General features: G+C 34.1%; 1 protein-coding gene across 1 annotated transcript; it reads right to left on the reverse strand.

The window, feature by feature from the left end:
- Nucleotides 1–1,802: 1,802 nt before the first annotated feature.
- On the reverse strand, nucleotides 1,803–15,319 carry TTLL1B (Tubulin tyrosine ligase-like 1B). The gene is made up of 14 exons (XM_090153784.1): nucleotides 15,115–15,319; nucleotides 14,597–14,662; nucleotides 12,767–12,909; nucleotides 11,242–11,346; nucleotides 10,233–10,302; nucleotides 10,031–10,165; nucleotides 9,023–9,131; nucleotides 7,123–7,203; nucleotides 6,321–6,383; nucleotides 5,522–5,562; nucleotides 3,704–3,859; nucleotides 2,851–2,904; nucleotides 1,906–2,016; nucleotides 1,803–1,833 (listed from the first exon to the last, which is right to left on the reverse strand). Exons 1-14 carry the CDS (start codon nucleotides 15,237–15,239, stop codon nucleotides 1,803–1,805), a joined length of 1,290 nt encoding a protein of 429 aa, XP_090009910.1. The 5' UTR covers nucleotides 15,240–15,319.
- Between the last annotated feature and the right edge of the window lie 3,537 nt (nucleotides 15,320–18,856).

Consider the following 18,856-nt stretch of genomic DNA (forward strand, 5'->3'; position numbering starts at 1 on the left):
TTCGTTTTAGCTTAGTTCGTGTACAGGACGTCCTCCCACAAATAGCAAGTTTTATTTATATATTCATCATACGATCTCAGAAGCAATAGAAACTGAAATAAAAATTTAATTGTTATTTTTATTCTATACCCGCTGCAGGGAGCATACGTATGTCATCGTATAGAACCCCAGTTAACATCTGTACTAGTACAATGAATACTTATTTCACAGGCACCGCAACCGACGGACGTAGAGTTTGACCGTGTGTTCCACCCCAAGTAACTTGATATGGTCTTCATGAAGTGGATATTTTTGGCATTTTAGCATTTACTGTTCAGAACTATTTTCAATTTATTAATCTAACTTTGAGAATTTGGTTTAGGGTTATAATTATGTTTATATTCTGTCAGCAGAAGCACTTTCGGTGATCACAATCTTTACACTTCGTCAGCACCCCCTACTTTGCTATAGTTCTGAAAAAGTCTTAAAATTGGCCTCACCTGGCAGATTGTTGTTAAGACCACATTAATTTTAGTGGTTTTTTAAATTTTTTGGGCTTGAAAGAGTCAGTCGTGGTAGCCGTTTTCAAAAGCTTAAAATGAACTCTTCTTAACTAGTCGTTGTGTTTCATAATAGACGTTGGATTTCACTTGTACCCTATCTTAGTTTATATTAACTGCAAAAATCTGTCACTGTTACAGATGGCACCAAGCGATGCTAGAAGCATTATCACAATTGACGGCGATATTATTAAGTCAATTATAAAACGTTTTGTTGTTGGTGTAATTCTAAAGCTTAAATTTCGATAAATTAAAATAAAACCAGTGCTAATAGGAACCTCCAAAATATTTGGTTTTGTACAAAATAGATGACAATATTAGCAACCTTCGGCTAAGATGAAAGTGTAGTACCTTTCTGCATCAGCTGTTAAACTAATCTCGCTACGTTAACTAATAACATTCCATCGACTTATACAGCACACTTACCCTAAAATGGTCAGTGACGGCGATCCCGTGGGGGCTCTGGGGCTCGAGCCCCCACGGGGAAAAACCAACGAGGGCTGAGCCCCCACAGAAATAAAATTGAGGAAAAATAGCAACCAGGGAAATATTTATTATCTTACTGCCTTTATTTGGGTCCGAATTCAGTCTTTTTACAGAAGTTATTTTGAGATTGCAGATGCGAGTAGCGTTAAGATGATATAACCGTGAAATGAATTACGATATTATCAATGTATTCATTGACGGATGAGATATTAAAAAAAACGCTTTAAAGAAATATGTATAGTAATAAAAATTTAGAGCTGTACATTTTCGTGCTTAAGTTTTAAGTATATGAATTTTTGGATGAAAAAATTATGGCCTGTGCCCCCACAGAAATATTTTCCGATCGCCGCCGCTGAAAATGGTCATTTAAGATTCGTTTTGAGTGTATCAACACAAAATTTTAAGTATCTAAAGGGTTTTCAGATTATAAAACGTGTGAAAAACACAATTTGTTCTTAACTCTGTCGATAAAATCTGTCGGTTTTGTCAGAAAACCCATTATAAAGAATAAGGTCTTTTCGCTACAGTCTGAGTGCCATTAGCTTGTACACGGCGTAAAACTAATGTTTAAGCCTAAATATAAGCGCACGCAAAACTTCACTTAAGAAGTGAAATCGTAACGTTACTAGGCTATTAATTCCCGCTGAAGTAATCAGCTAATAATTATCATTTAAACTTAAACCCAGGGAACTACACAGGCCTAAGCGAGGGCCTAAATCAACTTATGATTTAGTAGTAACAAGAATACAAGACTTCCAGGCAGATAGCTGTAGATGTCTAGAATAAGAAGACAGAGAAGCATCTTGCACTAAGAATAAAAACACATGGGACACTTTTAAAAAAAAATATTTATAAATAACTACATCATAAGGACAGCTACTTCCACTTCGGGCCCAGTCTGCTTCGGGAGTAACCGCTTCGGATCTCTCGCCTCGAGTACTCTTTGTCCGAGCTGCTAGTACTGGCCTCCGCCGGAAGTTCCTCGTTGCATCTGGCAACAACAGGATACTAGCTTATAGTTACATTCTGAAGAGACAAAATGCCAAGTTAAAGCGACAAAATGATTCCCATTTGCTGTGGAAATATTTATACCTATCCGAAAACTTATAACTGATAATGTACGGTCTTGAATAACTTATTTAGAACTATTTAGCTTTGGAGTAGCAAAACTAAATGATTCAAAAAAGAATAAATCATCAATAAATTTAAAAGATTAAAATTGCGGTAGAATCAGTATCTCGATTTGATCATTTCCATCTTTATTTGATCTTTTCAGCTACGATTTAATCCTTCTTTAAATCACGACTTAATCCTTTTTAAATCACGATTTAATCCTTTTTAAATCACGATTTAATACTTATTTAAATCACGATTTAATCCTTTTTAAATCACGATTTAATCCTTTTTAAATCATGATTTAATCCTTTTTAAATCACGATTTAATCCTTTTTCAATCACGATTTAATCCTTTTTCAATCACGATTTAATCCTTTTTTCAATTACGATTTAATCCTCTTTTCAATCACGATTTAATCCTTTTTTCAATCACGATTTAATCCTTTTTTCAATCACGATTTAATCCTTTTTTCAATCACGATTTAATCCTTTTTTCAATCACGATTTAATACTTTTTTCAAATCACGATTTAATCTTTTTTTCAATCTCGATTTAATCCTTTTTAAATCACAATTTAATCCTTTTTAAATAACGATTTCATCCTTTTTCAATCGCAATTTGACATTCCAGTGGTTCCCAAGTGTCACTGTCCCCGGTACCTTGTTATTTATTTATTAGGTTTGAATGAGATGGATCTTAAAAATCTTACAACAATTCGAATTCTCCAAAACATTGACGATCATAGTTTTTTGTTGATCTCACACTGAAAGTAAAATATAATTTTTGTTAGCCGTAAATATTAGTTTTGACATTCAACCAAAATAACTTTATGCGGAAAATTGTAGTTATCTTTCACAACTGGGATTGACAAATAAGATAACCAGAAATGTAACGTATGAATTAGCCTTTTCAGTTTACAGAAGGAGCTTCTAAAGAGCAAACGCTTAGCAAATGAAAATCTCTCAGTTTTTGAACTGCTCTCGTTTTCCGCTACGTGGCTCAATATTAATGTAAATGCTTATTGGGATTTATTAATTTACGTTTAGAATAGCGTTTAAAATTTTGGCGCGGGCATTTTGAAAAATATTGATTTAAATATTTGAAAGATTATGACGCTGTGTAAAGGAACTTGCTTTATATAAAGTTGATATCTTCGCGATTTTATGTAATAGAAAATTGCGGTGTTCAGCTCTCATAAAAGATGTAAAATAACGTATTAAAGCCTAAATCAAGTAATTCATGTTACGTGATATATATTTTCTATATCGACGTATCTAGGGACATCACAACTGGATCAGTTATTCCAACTGAATTTATTATATATAAACTTATTTAAAATTTCAGAACAGTTCACACACTTTTTAATTTTAGATATCTGAAACCTTGAATTTAGTGTACAGTGGATGCCAATAGGCGGCGTCCTATAATAGCAAAGCCTAAGATGGTGCTTTGGGTATTAGCCAAGCTGATTATTGTTGTTATTGTTATCTGATTACAATTTACGGTTTCAATTTAAATACTTCGGGGAATCTATGACTCGTATGAAATGTAAAGAACCTTACTCCGGAGTTTCTCCGTTTGGCACGACGACGTTCAAGATGTCGTCAATGAGTTTCTGTTTCATGACGCGGTCGTTGACGGTCGTGGCTGTCAGGGACGGCGACGCGTTGACTTCAATCAGCCAGGGTTTCAAGTCGTCACTGATGATGATGTCGTATCTGTGCCACACAAAGTACACAAATATTTTTAAACCGCCAGCCATAAAGTCGATTTAAACGATATATAGCTCAAGTATATTTCGAAATATAGCGATACAATTAATAGAATATTAACACAATCTGAAAGATATCGTTATTTCACTGTACACAATGGCTTGTTCGAGGATTTCATCCTATTCAACCAAGCAACTGGGTTCGTAGGTGTTCCACATAAGTGAGATAACTGTTATTTCTCTTTTCTAGAACATAAAAACTTGGTGAAATGTTTTTGGCCCGTGTTTAACGAACATCTGTTTCCATTTCGCATTGATAAACTAGTCGATAATTTATGTTAACGTTGTACTTTGCTTTACGCAACTGTCGTACTGTTTAAACAATTTCACAAAACCAACATATTAATTTGCATAGTGTTATCGGCGCAATATCAATTAAAACACAAAAAAATTAAATGGCTGGCTAAGGTTTTTTTCCGTAGTTTGTTGGTCAGTCTAAACAAATTTCTCAAAGCTCAAAAATTAAGGTTTGAAAGGCTAAAATAAGTTTAAAAAATGACGCCCTTCAACCAAGTTTGGAGCGGTAATGGGGACGGATAATGTCTTCCATCAATCATTAAACAGAGCTTAGATTTGTGGCTGCATATTCTCTGTTAACATTCGGATTTCTGATTGGTGAAGTTCTGAACGACGGTATGTAGGGAATAGAGCGCTTGACTAAAATAGCATTTGTTAAAATAGCGTTTTCAAAAGCGCGTTTTTCGAAACAGCATTTTGTTGCAACTGCGCTTTGTTAAAACAGCGGTTGTTGAAATAGCGTTTCTCAATACTGCGGTTTGTCGAAAGAGCGTTTTGTTTAGTCAGCGTTTTTTGGTTAAGCGTTTCTCCGTAGAGCCGTTTGTCAAAACAGATTTTTCCATAAACAGCGTTTCTGAATATAGCGTTTCTCAAATTAGCGATTTTTAAAAAGTGGTTTTGGTCAAGACAGCGGTTTCTTAAAATGTATATGAATTGCCGATGGAAAATGTATAACATACATATGAACTTCAGGGGTTAGGTTAGTTTAGGTTAGGTTGAAATACTAACTATCGGCAGAAACCTTTAGGTAATGAAATTTGCCGAAATTCCAGAAAAATATGTATTACAATAGGCCTATATTATTAGTGCTATAGAAAGCAGCGCCGTTTTGGGAAACGCTGTTTCAACAAAATACGGTTTTGAGAACCGCCGCTATGACAAAGCGCCGTTTGAACAATTTGTTGTTTTGGGAAACGCTGTATAAAGAAACGCTGTTAGGACAAAGCGCTATTTTGACAAAACGCTGATTTGAAATACGCTGTTTTGGAAAATGCTGATTAAACAAAAGCTGTTTAGGAAAGCGCTGTAGTCCCTACAAATCCTGAACGACACCCCAAGATCCAACTTCCACTTAAAATGTTGATTAAATTGTTTAAATGTTTTCGACAATGTTAGAGTTTTAGCAACTTCTATCACGTAAAATGCAATCAAACTATTGACTTAAATCGACAAGGTAGTCAAGGTTATCAAAATAGCCGACTTGTGAATTTAAATACGATCGTTACTTTTTAAAAATTCAATCATCCACCAAAATTATAAAATGAAAATGAAATAATAATCACATGAATTCGAAATAAATTACGACACTTACCCATAGCACTCGAAGCAATGTCGATCACTGACCATAACACTCTGAAAGATTAACTTCATATAGTAATACCATATATTTTAATCATTAGGAATTTCAACGTATCACATTTAAAGGGGCTCCAAAGCTCGGTGGCAAACAAAAACCAAATTGAGCATGCTTTTCCTTCCGCCAACCCCTCACTCGGCCTCGGCAGAGGCGGGCAGAGTCAACCGTAAATTTCGCACTTTACTAACTTTACACATTTTGCCACCGAACTTTGGAGCCCCTTTAAAATTAACTCGCAATTTCCTATTAAAGTAATATAATGACTATGATATAGTGTAAACAAAAAACACGATCTAGTGCTAATAACTCAAAATCTGTTTTAGCTAGGAATCAGACATTTTCTGGGCACATAGAACGTATCTTGATAACGGAAGTTTCCATGACCTTGAACCATGTCTTCAAGGTAATAGGCGATATTATAAAGTCAGATATGCTTGCTCAACTTGTTAAAATGGGATAACGAAATAGTACAGTTAAAGCCTATGGATGAATTCATAGGCTCTTTGGTGGGAAAGCTAATGGAAGCATAGTGGAAGGTGGCCTTTCCCATCAAAACAAGAAGGCCACGTTACTTTATTATATCGCCTATTCAAAATTTATCTAGAGAACCCTTGAAGATACAAATTGGGTTTCAATTAACATAAAATTGTATTAATTACATAACTTCTATATTGAAATTAAAAATTAATTTCAAATGTGATGTGTTGAAGACGGTAATCCTTAAGTGGCGTATTAAATAAAACGTTGCACGTACCGCAGCAGCTTTCAAAGAATGGAGAACGAGTGCTTTGAAGTTATCGAACAGCCTATCAGTTATCTGTTCAAAATTAAACAAGATATAAAAATAATATGTTTATAGCCTGCATTTCAACAGGCCTCACGCCGTTATAACAGCGATACAGTGGAATTTAAACCGAGAGGGAGGGTTGTGACTAGACCGGCCACAGATAACCACTAGCATCCCTAAATTCACTACTGCTCTAAAACATCTGCATGTTATTTATTTAAAGAGGAAACGGAAGAGCTCGGAGGAAAACCCCTTGAACAGACAGGGAGATAACTTGCAAACTCAAATCGAATCTGGCTCCTCTTGATGAGAGGCAAAAGTGCTAACCAATAAAGGATAATATAGTTAAGGTATTAATGAGCTAGGCACCACCGTCAGTCAGCTCGTGACTTTTTCAAGGCCATTATTCCAGGTGCCCTGTTATATGGCGTAGGAGGGTAGCAGCAAACCCTTCAGTACTATTATCGTTAACCTCAAGTTTTTATGAAAATGAAAACAAGAAAACGTCTGGCAAGCCCCTTTAACCAAAAATATATGCTTTAAATAGTGGGAAGAGAACTTGCAGAAGGAGCAATAGTAAGTGTATAAAGCTGTTGGCTCGCGTGGCCACCACCCTTCCACGCAATTGAACCCGGCCACTTCAATAAAAGTCGTTGGAGACTTGGGAATACGGTGGTGCTTTGGGTATTAGCCTAACTGATTATCATTATTAGTTGTCGTGACATTTCAGCCAGTGTCACGAGTTGCGACAACCTCAATGACGACTGACCTCCTTTCCTCTGGTGCTTTCCAGGAAGAGCCTCAAGTTGTGAATTGGCCATTTCCCTCCGTGGATGTTATTGTACTCTTCCTTTTAAGTAAATACAACTAATTACAATTCAGACAAACATGTTTCATATGATATAACCAAGCGTAGCCTTCAAACTGAAATGGTAAGTTCACATTAGGAAAACCAAAACATTTTCGTAGCTTCTAAAGAAATTTCATGAATATTTTTCAACTTAATGTTGATGCGATTAATCTAAAACACTTTGTACCCTCTTTTTTAAATTATGTATACATTAATTATATAATTATAAATATATTAAATTATTAATTGATAAATATATTAAATTATTAAATTATAAATATATTAAATTATAAATATATTAAATTATAAATATATTAAATTATAAATATATTAAATTATAAATATATTAAATTATAAATATATTAAATTATAAATATATTAAATTATAAATATATTAAATTATAAATATATTAAATTATAAATATATTAAATTATAAATATATTAAATTATAAATATATTAAATTATAAATATATTAAATTATAAATATATTAAATTATAAATATATTAAATTATAAATATATTAAATTATAAATATATTAAATTATAAATATATTAAATTATAAATATATTAAATTATAAATATATTAAATTATAAATATATTAAATTATAAATATATTAAATTATAAATATATTAAATTATAAATATATTAAATTATAAATATATTAAATTATAAATATATTAAATTATAAATATATTAAATTATAAATATATTAAATTATTAAATTATAAATATATTAAATTATTAAATTATAAATATATTAAATTATAAATATATTAAATTATTAAATTATTATTATTAGCCTAGCCTAATTGCAAATACCTGACATGGTTGTTAATCTAATTCAATTTAACTCATAATTCAATTTTATTTTACTCGACTTTGGACTTTCGCCTCTTTGGTTCCATTATCTATTTTTCCGGCTGGTCTCGGCTTTTAATTTTTTTTCTCGACTTCCACCCCTTTGCTTCCCTTTTCTCCTCTCTTGAGTTCCTTGCGCCCGTCCCGACGATTAAACTTTTTTAACGGGTTAGTGTGAAATTCGTAGAAGGGGAGTTAGTGTGAAAGTAAGGGACTTCGTAGAAGGGGAGGTTTAGTTGGGATTTTTAAGTAGTTCAGGCCTTTTTGCTACGCGTGTTGCGTTTTCGCTACCGTTTTTGCTACGCGTGTTGCGTTTTTGCTACAACGTTTACCTTTCTTACGTACAAATCAGATCTATTTCATTAAAACTAAGACCCCGGGTATTTAAGGTAGTAATTATATAAAATTATAATTCTTTAAAATTATTTAAAATTATAATTATTTAAAATTATAATTATTTAAAATTATCATTATTTAAAATTTTAATTATATAAAATTTTAATTAATAATAACTATTTAAAATTTTAATTATATAAAATTTTAATTAATAATAACTATTTAAAATTATAATTATAATTCTTAATTAAATTTCAAGCGGCTTTTGTTTAAAGGGAATGGAAGTAGTAATTGTGCGGCCAGTAATTTTCATTTCAAATTCCCATTTCACAAGAGTTTTCACAGCTCAGTTGTATTATCAGAATCTTTTTAAAACAAGTTATCTTCGGGTAATCAACGAGGAATGCCGCAGGAAAAGTGTCACAATTTCGAGTAAGGCAGTAGGAATAGAAGCTTCTAAAGATATTTCACGCTACTGTCAATCAACAGCGCTCCTATCGGCCAAAACGGAAAATTCGTTGGACCACCATCGAAACGCGTTATTTCAAATCCCCTGAAAGCAATGGTACTCCGTCCTAGTACTTTTAAGGAATAGAATAAAGTGTCTGACTGTTACGGACCCCTTGTTTCTGAATGGCGACGTTGGTGAGATGAATGAAGAGGTTGTCCAACTCGGTCGTGCTACTGTTGTATTTCTCTTGACAGAAACGACAAAATCCCAATTTGTGCCTGGAATAAACGAGGAAGTTATCTTTCTACCATTTGGTTTTTAATTTAAACTCAAGCGTCGAGTCACCAATTTGTTTCATTTATTCTAATAATTTTTTTAATATTCCAAAACGGACACCATAAGGAAATCGAAATATTGGCGGTACTATAGCTAGCGCTAGTGTTGTTAATTTTCCGGAAAAATAAAATGCGGAATTTCCGCAAATCGGAAAAATAAAACAAATTCCTTTTTAAGGGTTTTTAATGTTTTTAACTTTTTATCGATATAAAATGTCTAATATCAGTAAACATACTACAACACATTAATAGTGTTACATGGTTAATCAGTTAAAACTAGTCTAGAGGTTTAGTTTTACTTTTAGATTCGAAAAAATGAGGCGAATATGCCGCTTTATTTCTATTTGCAAACAATATATTAGACTAATCATGGGATTTGAACTATTTTTATTTTTGCGGAAAAATATGGAAAATTTTCCGGAAAAAGGCCTCGGTCATTTTCCGCGGCAAATTTTCCGACTTACAACACTAGCTAGCGCTAATAACTTACCTTCCGTCCGCGATCTTGGATTTAAAAAGGCTGAGTTGATTATAATGTGATCTATATTATCTCCTCTGTGTCAAGTATATTGGTCAGGTTTAGGCCCTATATCTCCAGGCATAAAGCCGGGGCGTCATTTTAAAGTTGTCACCCCACTATTGTAAGAACAATTGTTTATTGTGAGTACGTTTGACCAGTTTTGACCAATTCCCATAAGCTGATTTAAGGGGGATTTGAATTGTTGTTTCGGGCCATTTTTAGAAACACATTTCAAATGAAATAAATTAAATTACAATTTGTTCTGTGTACAACAGTTTTTTAATTTTTTTTTAATAATTGTTAAAATTTTGGTTGCACTTACAGGTAGGCCTTGAGTGGTCTGAAAGAGGTGACCAAAACGTAAATCCTCATGTCGAATTTTTTTCCACCAATCAAAAGTGGGTTATCGATGTAGCGTGATATGACGTACGATTCTTTAACAGCCATTGGGCTGAAACTGAAATGAGAAATGTTCCGATTGTGGTAAATTAGCTTTCATGTTTTTAATTTGTCAAAGCCCTTACCTTGGGCTATCACGAGACCACTTCTTCAATTGCGAAAGTTTGTTGATTAAAAATATTCCAACTCCTTGAGCTGTTTAAAAATAAATTTCTTTGTTCGTAATTTAGTTTACTTTCATTTCGTTTCATTTCATTCATTCATTTTAGTCGTTAACTAATGTAAATTTCCATGGGACTGTTAATTACTATTTAAAGGTTCACACTTGTAATTAAAAAATCTAAGTGAAAATCCAGTAGTTCCTCATCTTCCGAACCTAGTGATAGCGGATCTAAAAAATCGTATACCTGGAGTTTTCTAGATATATTTTCGAAGAAAGCGCCGCAAACTATCAAAATTCAAATGACAGTTTGGCAATTTAACTCCTGCAAATGTATATTTAAAACGATCTTTGCCACTCCAATATTACCAACAAACCCACGGGACGAATAGTTCTCCCAACCGAAGGTGTGAAATGTTACCCAATAAAAAAACGCGTTTTGGTCATTCGCTTATCAGATCAGTCCAAATTCAGATCAAGAGCTATCTGAGAGCCATTTTCAGCGTCACGCCCGTTGAGAGAGAGGATCGAAGCTGGTAACAAATTTCGGGGGCTCATGCCCCACATCGGCCAGTTACTCCCAATCACGGCTCTCTTGTCGCCTAGATTTACTGTTATATTGGAACCCATTGTCGGTTAACCTAGTTTTGACTACCTAGAAAGGTAAGGAGAGCCGCAATAATTTTGTAAGAAATGGCTCACACGAGATGTAGAGGCCTGAAAACGAGTTAAGCGACCGTAGCCGCAACCGCACCTTTGCATACTTTGATTGGCGAAATCGAAATTAAGATAACTTTGGAATTTGCGACATAAATTACTTTCCTACGCAAGACCTGAGGTACACCACTGTTTTCTCCTGCGTTTTCACCTACAATTTTATTGGATAAGCGTGCCTACGAAAGGTCGCTAAGAGGAAACTTCAACAACATTCAAATATACTTTCTTGAAATACACATCAGCTAAGCTCCACTTACACTTTCCGCATGGTTTCATAATCCAAGTGCTCGATGGGTTTTTGCGGAATTCCTCGACGAACATGTTGTAGTCGGAAGGCAAAATGAACGTCACCGGAATAAAATCTAAAGACAAAAGCAATGAAAAGCATGTTCAGACTGAACATTTATTGGCATCTGAGCCACTCTTTCGCTGTAAGCTCTTTCGACCGAATTCCCAATCGACCGACACATTTTAAAATTCGATTTAATATCAACGATATTCCCATTCACCCGACAACAAATCGATTCTCTATTTAATAGTTTATTTTATTAGGTGAACCAATATAAGAATTCAATTATAAAAAATTTCAACGGTCATAAATCTTGAAAATTATGCAATTTATTGTGGAATATATAATCTTACAAGTGGAAACGAAAGCTTTTTTTATTATTACTGAACATCATATAAATTTACAACAGCACCTAACTTAAACTAATTAATGCGTTAAAATTGGCGAAAAATGCATTGAAAAGCATAAAAAATGCATTGAAATACGTCAAAAACGCGTTGAAAAAAAGCTACTGGAAATTGCGAAAAATCAGTTGAAAAAAAGCGTGGAATTTAATTTTAAAACGTTTCGGTCGAATGGGAATTTCATCTAATAGGATGGGTATTAGACTAGCTGATTATTATTCTTATTATTATTTCTAATCACGATTTAATCGTTTCAATTCGGATTTAATCATTTTAATCAACAAAATAGTGATTAAATTGAATTTAATCAAAATAATCACGATTAAATCCGATTTAATCTTTCGAGCGGTGCCTCGTTAATCAAGGAAGTGACCTGCCCCTCGAAGACTTAGCTCCTCCCCCCTAACAAAAATCAAAGCAGCTCCGAATATCATTGGTTCCCTAACACTGAGTGACTGACTACTTCCAATAGCATTTGAAGCGCGCCGGTGACATATCCCCCCCCCTCTCAAAAAGGGGTAAATTTCAGCTTGATGGCGGCAGATTGTCTCAAAATAGTCATTAATTGTCCCTGAATATAGATAGATATATTCTTCTTGTACTTTAACATTTATAAAATCGTAGAGTTAAAATTCTCCGACTAGTGTATACGTTAGAGTACATAAAGAAACCACAACGTTGGATTTAAAGGGGCTCCAAAGTTCGGTGGCAAAAAAAAAATAAAATTGAGCATGCTTTTCATTCCCCCAACCCCTCACTCGGCCTAGGCAGAGTCGGGCAGAGTCAACCGTAAATTTCGCACTTTACTGACTTTACACACATTTTGCCACCGAACTTTGGAGCCCCTTTAAGTACAGCATTAAAAACTTTTATTTACGACAGTTTAAATTAAAACTCGCGTGTCATGTTTCGTCTCTCAGCGAGTACGCCGCAGTTATCAAAGTAAATAAAAGTTTTTAATGGTGTACTTTCCAACGTTGCGGTTTCTTTATGTACTCCATTTATAAAATCTATTTTCTTTAAGAGTGAAGTGGACCTTTGACCAATATCAAACCCCATCGCGATAGTGGAACCTTAAAGGGTACTTACCAAGATGGACATACCTTCCGCTCTCGTCTTTCTCGGCCAGGGGACTTCCTTCTCGCTCGAGATCTTTGCGGTATCGTTTGATGTTTTTCACCACCAAATCTTTTCGGGTCAACTCGTAGTGTGTTGGAAAATGATTTACAAGCCTTTTAAAAACATCACATCAGAAGCTCATCAATTATTTAAATACCAACGGGACATTTCTGTATGTCAACACGATACGTCATCGATAAAACTCCAAAATATGCCACTTTAGGGTCATTAAAGGGAATATAACATCTTTTATTATTGCCGCTCCCAAATGGTTCCAATATTGGGCTCTTCTTCCTATGGCTTTTGCCATTTTTAAACTTGTTTTCAAAAGCAGCGTGAGCAATCGCTTCGTATTGGCTCGTGGTTCGGGAAGCAGCTTGGCCAAGTCATGGAGGAAGAGAGAGGAGGCTTTATGAATAACCTTTTTACCCCGGGAGCTTGATGCCAACTCCCACAGGGTAGGAGAGTGGGGGCTGACCTGGCAGCGCGTTCTCTAGTTGGCGCCCTCTATTTTTGTTGAAATTGTTGCCTGTTGTGAAATTACACCGACTACGCTTAAACACTAAAAGAGGGCGCCAAATAGGGAACGCGTGAGACGACACGAAAACCAACGGGTGCTGATCCCCTTTTTTGTCAGCCCCCACTCTCCTACCCTGTGGGAGTTGGCATCAAGCTCCCGGGGTAAAAAGGTTATTCATTAAACCCCCTCTCTCTTCCTCCATGGCCAAGTCGATTCGCTCAGAATCACTTTCAAAACGACAAGGCAGGGAAGTAAAATTGACTGTATTTTCAAAAATAATACGACTAAAATTCAAAATTGCGTCAAATAATATTACTGTGTGTTTAAAATTTTTGTCATAATTTGAAATGACATACCACTTCATTTAATACTTTCTTGATTACAGTGTTAAGTTGTTAGTGTACCTTAAAATAATTCTTAATTCAAGTTGCGGTATAGAATTATGATATGCTATGTATTAAATATCAGTGTCCCCCACCCTGTAGTGCGTTAGACAATTTGTGAACGACAAGTGTGGCTGTGCCGTTTCGGTTCCGTTGCTTTGCGGGTAAAACCCAAATTTCAATTACGAAATAGTTAGAACATAGTAATTGCCTTTAACGTTCACTTAGTTTCTACATTATGCGATTGGTAGCGCATATGTACCCGGGTCTCTGACTACAACATATATCCCTTCAAACTCAGCAATTTTCATAACGTTAAGTGTTGATATAGGCTCCTGAGAATATCAACTAACGCCATTCAAATTAAATATAGTACGAAATACCATGTCTCACATTTATGTCAATTAACGCCATTGAAATTAAATTATGCCACCATGGAATAATTAACTATCTTCGCTAAAGGACGTACCTCAACACTGATTTCACGTTGGTTTTCGTTTCAGTTTGCCATCCCCATAGTAACGCTGGACTTAACCGAAGTGAATTTTAAACGATATATTTGTTGGTAACCATGGTGGTGATCGTATTCGGTCCAAAAAACCACCTATTGCACTAGGTGGCGTACGTAACGCAAATCTAACATTTCTTTAGCTTTGAGGTACGTATCCCTTTCAGAAAGTAAAAAACACACGTGAAAAAATACGCTCCTAGCATGTTTTTGATTAGCTCATTCGTCAATAAATACGTAGAAGTTCAGTTCAGTCTATGTTTAAAAACAGAGTGCATCGTCGGAACTCACATTCATAGCAGACTTGTTAGAAGACGATTTTTTATTTGTTTCATACTCCATTTAAATCGTACTAAGATCAGAGTGAGAAACGGAAGTGCCATACTCACTGGTTGTCCGTCAGCCGATATCCGCTGTCAACGCTGAAAATAGCCCGGACGGACGGCACTGTCGCCCTGCACGTCATTCAAAGAGAAAAGTTAGAATTATACCAAGAAGGTATTTATTTCAACTTTGACTATTTTCAATTACGACATGAAAAGAAGAACTTATTTAAGTTATTTTTAATTCATTTTAACTTATTATTCGTTGAATTTTCGTACGTGGAATTATTTGTCAATATTTTCAAAGATAGTATAATAATTAAGAAATAAATTGGAATATGTGTAAAAATAGGACACCGTTTATTTCTATTTATAACACATATTAATTTTTAAATTTGAAATAAATGCGCCGAATGCCATTTCCCATAAGAGAAGTGCGATTTCCTTTATCGTCAATTTACAGTCATACGATAAATGTTTCCTGAGGTCGATAATTTTCCAGACCTGGCAACGCTGGAGCGAGTCTGCTATGGCGAATGCGCGAAACTTGGTAAAAACGAAAAAATCGACGCCAGGAGACTCACCAGTAAAAATTCCAGTCTTCGTCCGGTCCAACGGGAACCCAATTGCGGCGTTCGAAATTACTGATCAGGACGGACTTTTCCAAATCACAGCAGTACGTGAACATCGAACTCGCTGTTAAAGACATCTGAACCAAGTAAATTATCGACAGTGTCGAGATGCAAGGCCCTTGCGAAAATGCGGCTGCAACTAAAGAGATGATTTTCGGACTATCACCTTGGCAACCGAGCAACTACATAGTTCTCTTATCGATTGTTTTGTTACTCTACTCCAGAGCGCGCAGGGCCCACGTTATTATAACAACGTAGGCTCGGTCCAGAGTGTCCGAGATTTGATGCAAACGAGTAACGTCAACGTAATCTCCTGCTGTCCCTAACCAGGGAAATTTTAATAAGTCAGGATTTATCAGTTTCCACTACTTGCCACCAGGGGTCGAAATTTTACGAAATTACTTTTTGAGGCCTCCTTGACTGTTGGGATACAGAAAAATTAGATTTATTATTGGTTTTATATTAACTAGAAGTACACAAGTGCATTGACATTTATTATCGCGACTTATTTAATTGAGTCTTTCTTACATTCATATTGGAAGATTTATTTATTTTATCATTTTAATCAATATTTTATATATAACATATGAAATCGATAATAATTTGGGAATATTGGCCAAAGAAAATATCTTTTTTTAAATGTTGTCTGTTTATACTGGTTTCACGCTAGTGGTAGATAGCGCCACTAGCTTAAATTATTATCACCGCTAACTTGCGGCAGATGACGCCACCGACTAATGATAACTGTTTCGGTTCGTACATGATTTCAAGTAAGTGTTCCCAGCCATCAAATACAAATTTTGGCTTTAGAAGTACTATATTATCAACTAATGTTTACTACATTGCTATCTAAACCCTAGGCTGAAACCGAGCGACTGAGTATAAACTTAATCAAAAATTGTCTGCTTACAAGCGCTACGACATTTTTTTAACGTAAGTACACGTAGTGCTAATCATTCCTAGTTTCTATTAAACTTGGAGTTAGAAAACTAATGGGCAAATTCAGATAAAAAGGGGAAATTTGAATACATTTTGGCAAATTCAAATAATATTGGGTAAGTTCTTATATTATTGGGTTAACTGAAATAATTATGGTTGAATCATTATTAAATTGGGAAATTTCGAATACATTTAGGTAAATTCATATAAATTGGGTAAACTTAAATAATATTATTTTAGTTCAAATGCCATTGTCTACATTCATATAAATTTGGATATATTCAAATATTTTGTGTATTTGAATAATATTGGCTAAATTCAATTAATATTAGCATAAGTGGATCATTCTCTCTAAGTAGACAAAACGCTATGTTACCTATGACTAGAGTCTTTGTCGGGGTCGGTCTGGCAGCTCTTTATAACCGCCCTATACTATGTATTACCTCAACTTCACTCTGAATTTATACTGCCGAATATAACGTTTCTTACATCTCTTATGGTCCGTTTCACGAATCACGTCTGAAACGTGTCTCGAGGGCCCGAGAGAGAAAAATTTTGGGGGTTGGCTCATTGAATTTCTCCCCCAAAAAACCTGTACCATATTTGTTCAAGGTCAGGTTCAGATCCCAGGGTAGAGTTTTGTTCAGTAAACGCCCCTTTAGTTGCCGTCCTGCCCACTCGGTGGCGCCTCCACCGAAATATTTTCAAAAATTTTATCTTTGGAGTTTGCTCTCTATACAAGCTCTGACGTCACGAAACTCAGACTAAGATACCCGACCGAGACCCGGAATTTGTATACTTAGAGAGAATGATCCACTTATGACATTAGGCAAATTCAAATAATTTTGTTTACATTCGATTATTTTTTAGTAAATTCCAATAATATTGGATGAATTTATATAATATTGGGTATATTAAATAATTATTTTGTATATTTGGATAAATTCCAATAATATTATGCAATATATTATGTAATATAATATAATATATAATGTAATGTAATATATAATAAATATTATATTATAATTTACATATTTAAGTTCTTTTACCATTGGGTGAATAAGAAAAATATTGGAAAGTTTATATATTATTGGGTTAAAATAAATATTGGATACATTTATATATTATTGGTTTAAAATAAATATTGGATACATTTATATATTATTGGTTTAAAATAAATATTGGATACATTTATATATTATTGGTTTAAAATAAATATTGAATACAATTATATAGTATTGGGTTAAAATAAATATTGGATACATTTATATATTATTGGTTTAAAATAAATATTGGATACATTTATATATTATTGGTTTAAAATAAATATTGAATACAATTATATAGTATTGGGTTAAAATAAATATAGTATTGGGTTAAAATAAATATTGGATACAATTAAAATAAATATTGGATACAATTAAAATAAATGTTGGATACAATTAAAATAAATATTGAATACAATTAAAATAAATATTGGATACAATTAAAATAAATATTGGATACAATTAAAATAAATATTGGATACAATTAAAATAAATATTGGATACAATTAAAATAAATATTGGATACAATTAAAATAAATATTGGATACAAATAAAATAAATATTGGATACAATTAAAATAAATATTGGATACAATTATATATTATCATGAATATTACCAAGAAAAAAGGATATATTTTGTCTCCACCCAATAAAAAATCGCTATATTTCGTGTATCCTACTAAACCACAAACGGAAAAAGGGGTTAGAAAACGTTAATTTGAAAAAATTAAAATCTCCGCGTCTTTTCATTTCCACAAAATAATTTTGACACAGAAAATCTTGAGTATCCAAAAATAATAAAAAAAAAACGGACGTGCGTTGGCGTGTTGGTATTCACCCCATTTGGCATTTGACTGCTCGAGCGCTCTAGATCGCTCTGATCAACATTTTATGTCCCTTTTGCGTGCTCGGATCTGCTCCTATCAAGTTTAGCGTGTTCCATTTCCCGCTCTCAGGTGCTTCGAGATTGCCCAAAACCGATCAACCGATTTCGACAGATCAACGGATCGACAAAATTTTACGTGTTCTTTTTAGATTTTTTGTCAAAATGGCAGACCAAGATACAAAAATTCATTTACTAGCAGAAGCAAAACCACAAAGTGCTGGAATATGCTAATGGTATGTTCCATTTGCGGTTTTACTCTAGTCGATTGGGGCGAGATCTATGACATCACGAACAATCAAATGGAAAACGCATTTAGTTATGCCAAGGTTGTACTATAGATAATAATAATAATAATCCAAAGGATATAATATTTGCGACCGAAACGGTGCCAGCTTCTCCGAGGTAGCGCTTATGATCTAACGTCTGCTACAGACAAAGTCATAAGAACGTTTTTAATTGAATTAACTTATAAAAATATAAACAAACGATGTGAAAATTATATTAAAACGCAAGTATTATTATTAATAAAGTCAAATTTACGAATAACGATGAGGATAAACTAATAGCGTCTGCTCTAGCCACTATCTATCTAGGTTTCAATGGCGAACCAAAGGGGGCGTAGCAATAGTTTTCTGTCGCGAATTGTCCACGATTGTACAAGCTGGGTTACACGGAATCCTTCTACTATATAGAATTTCTATGCTTGTCTGAGTCCACTCACTCTCCCATATGACGCGGGTGTCCAAGGCCTCTGGCTGAACACTTGTTTTATAAGAAAAACATCAAATAGCTTTGATTGTGCCTTGCCAGTGAATGACTTTAC

The sequence above is a fragment of the Leiobunum rupestre genome, chromosome 7 (genome assembly GCF_980474605.1).
Source record: "Leiobunum rupestre chromosome 7, qqLeiRupe1.1.hap1, whole genome shotgun sequence".
Classification (NCBI taxonomy): domain Eukaryota; kingdom Metazoa; phylum Arthropoda; class Arachnida; order Opiliones; family Sclerosomatidae; genus Leiobunum; species Leiobunum rupestre.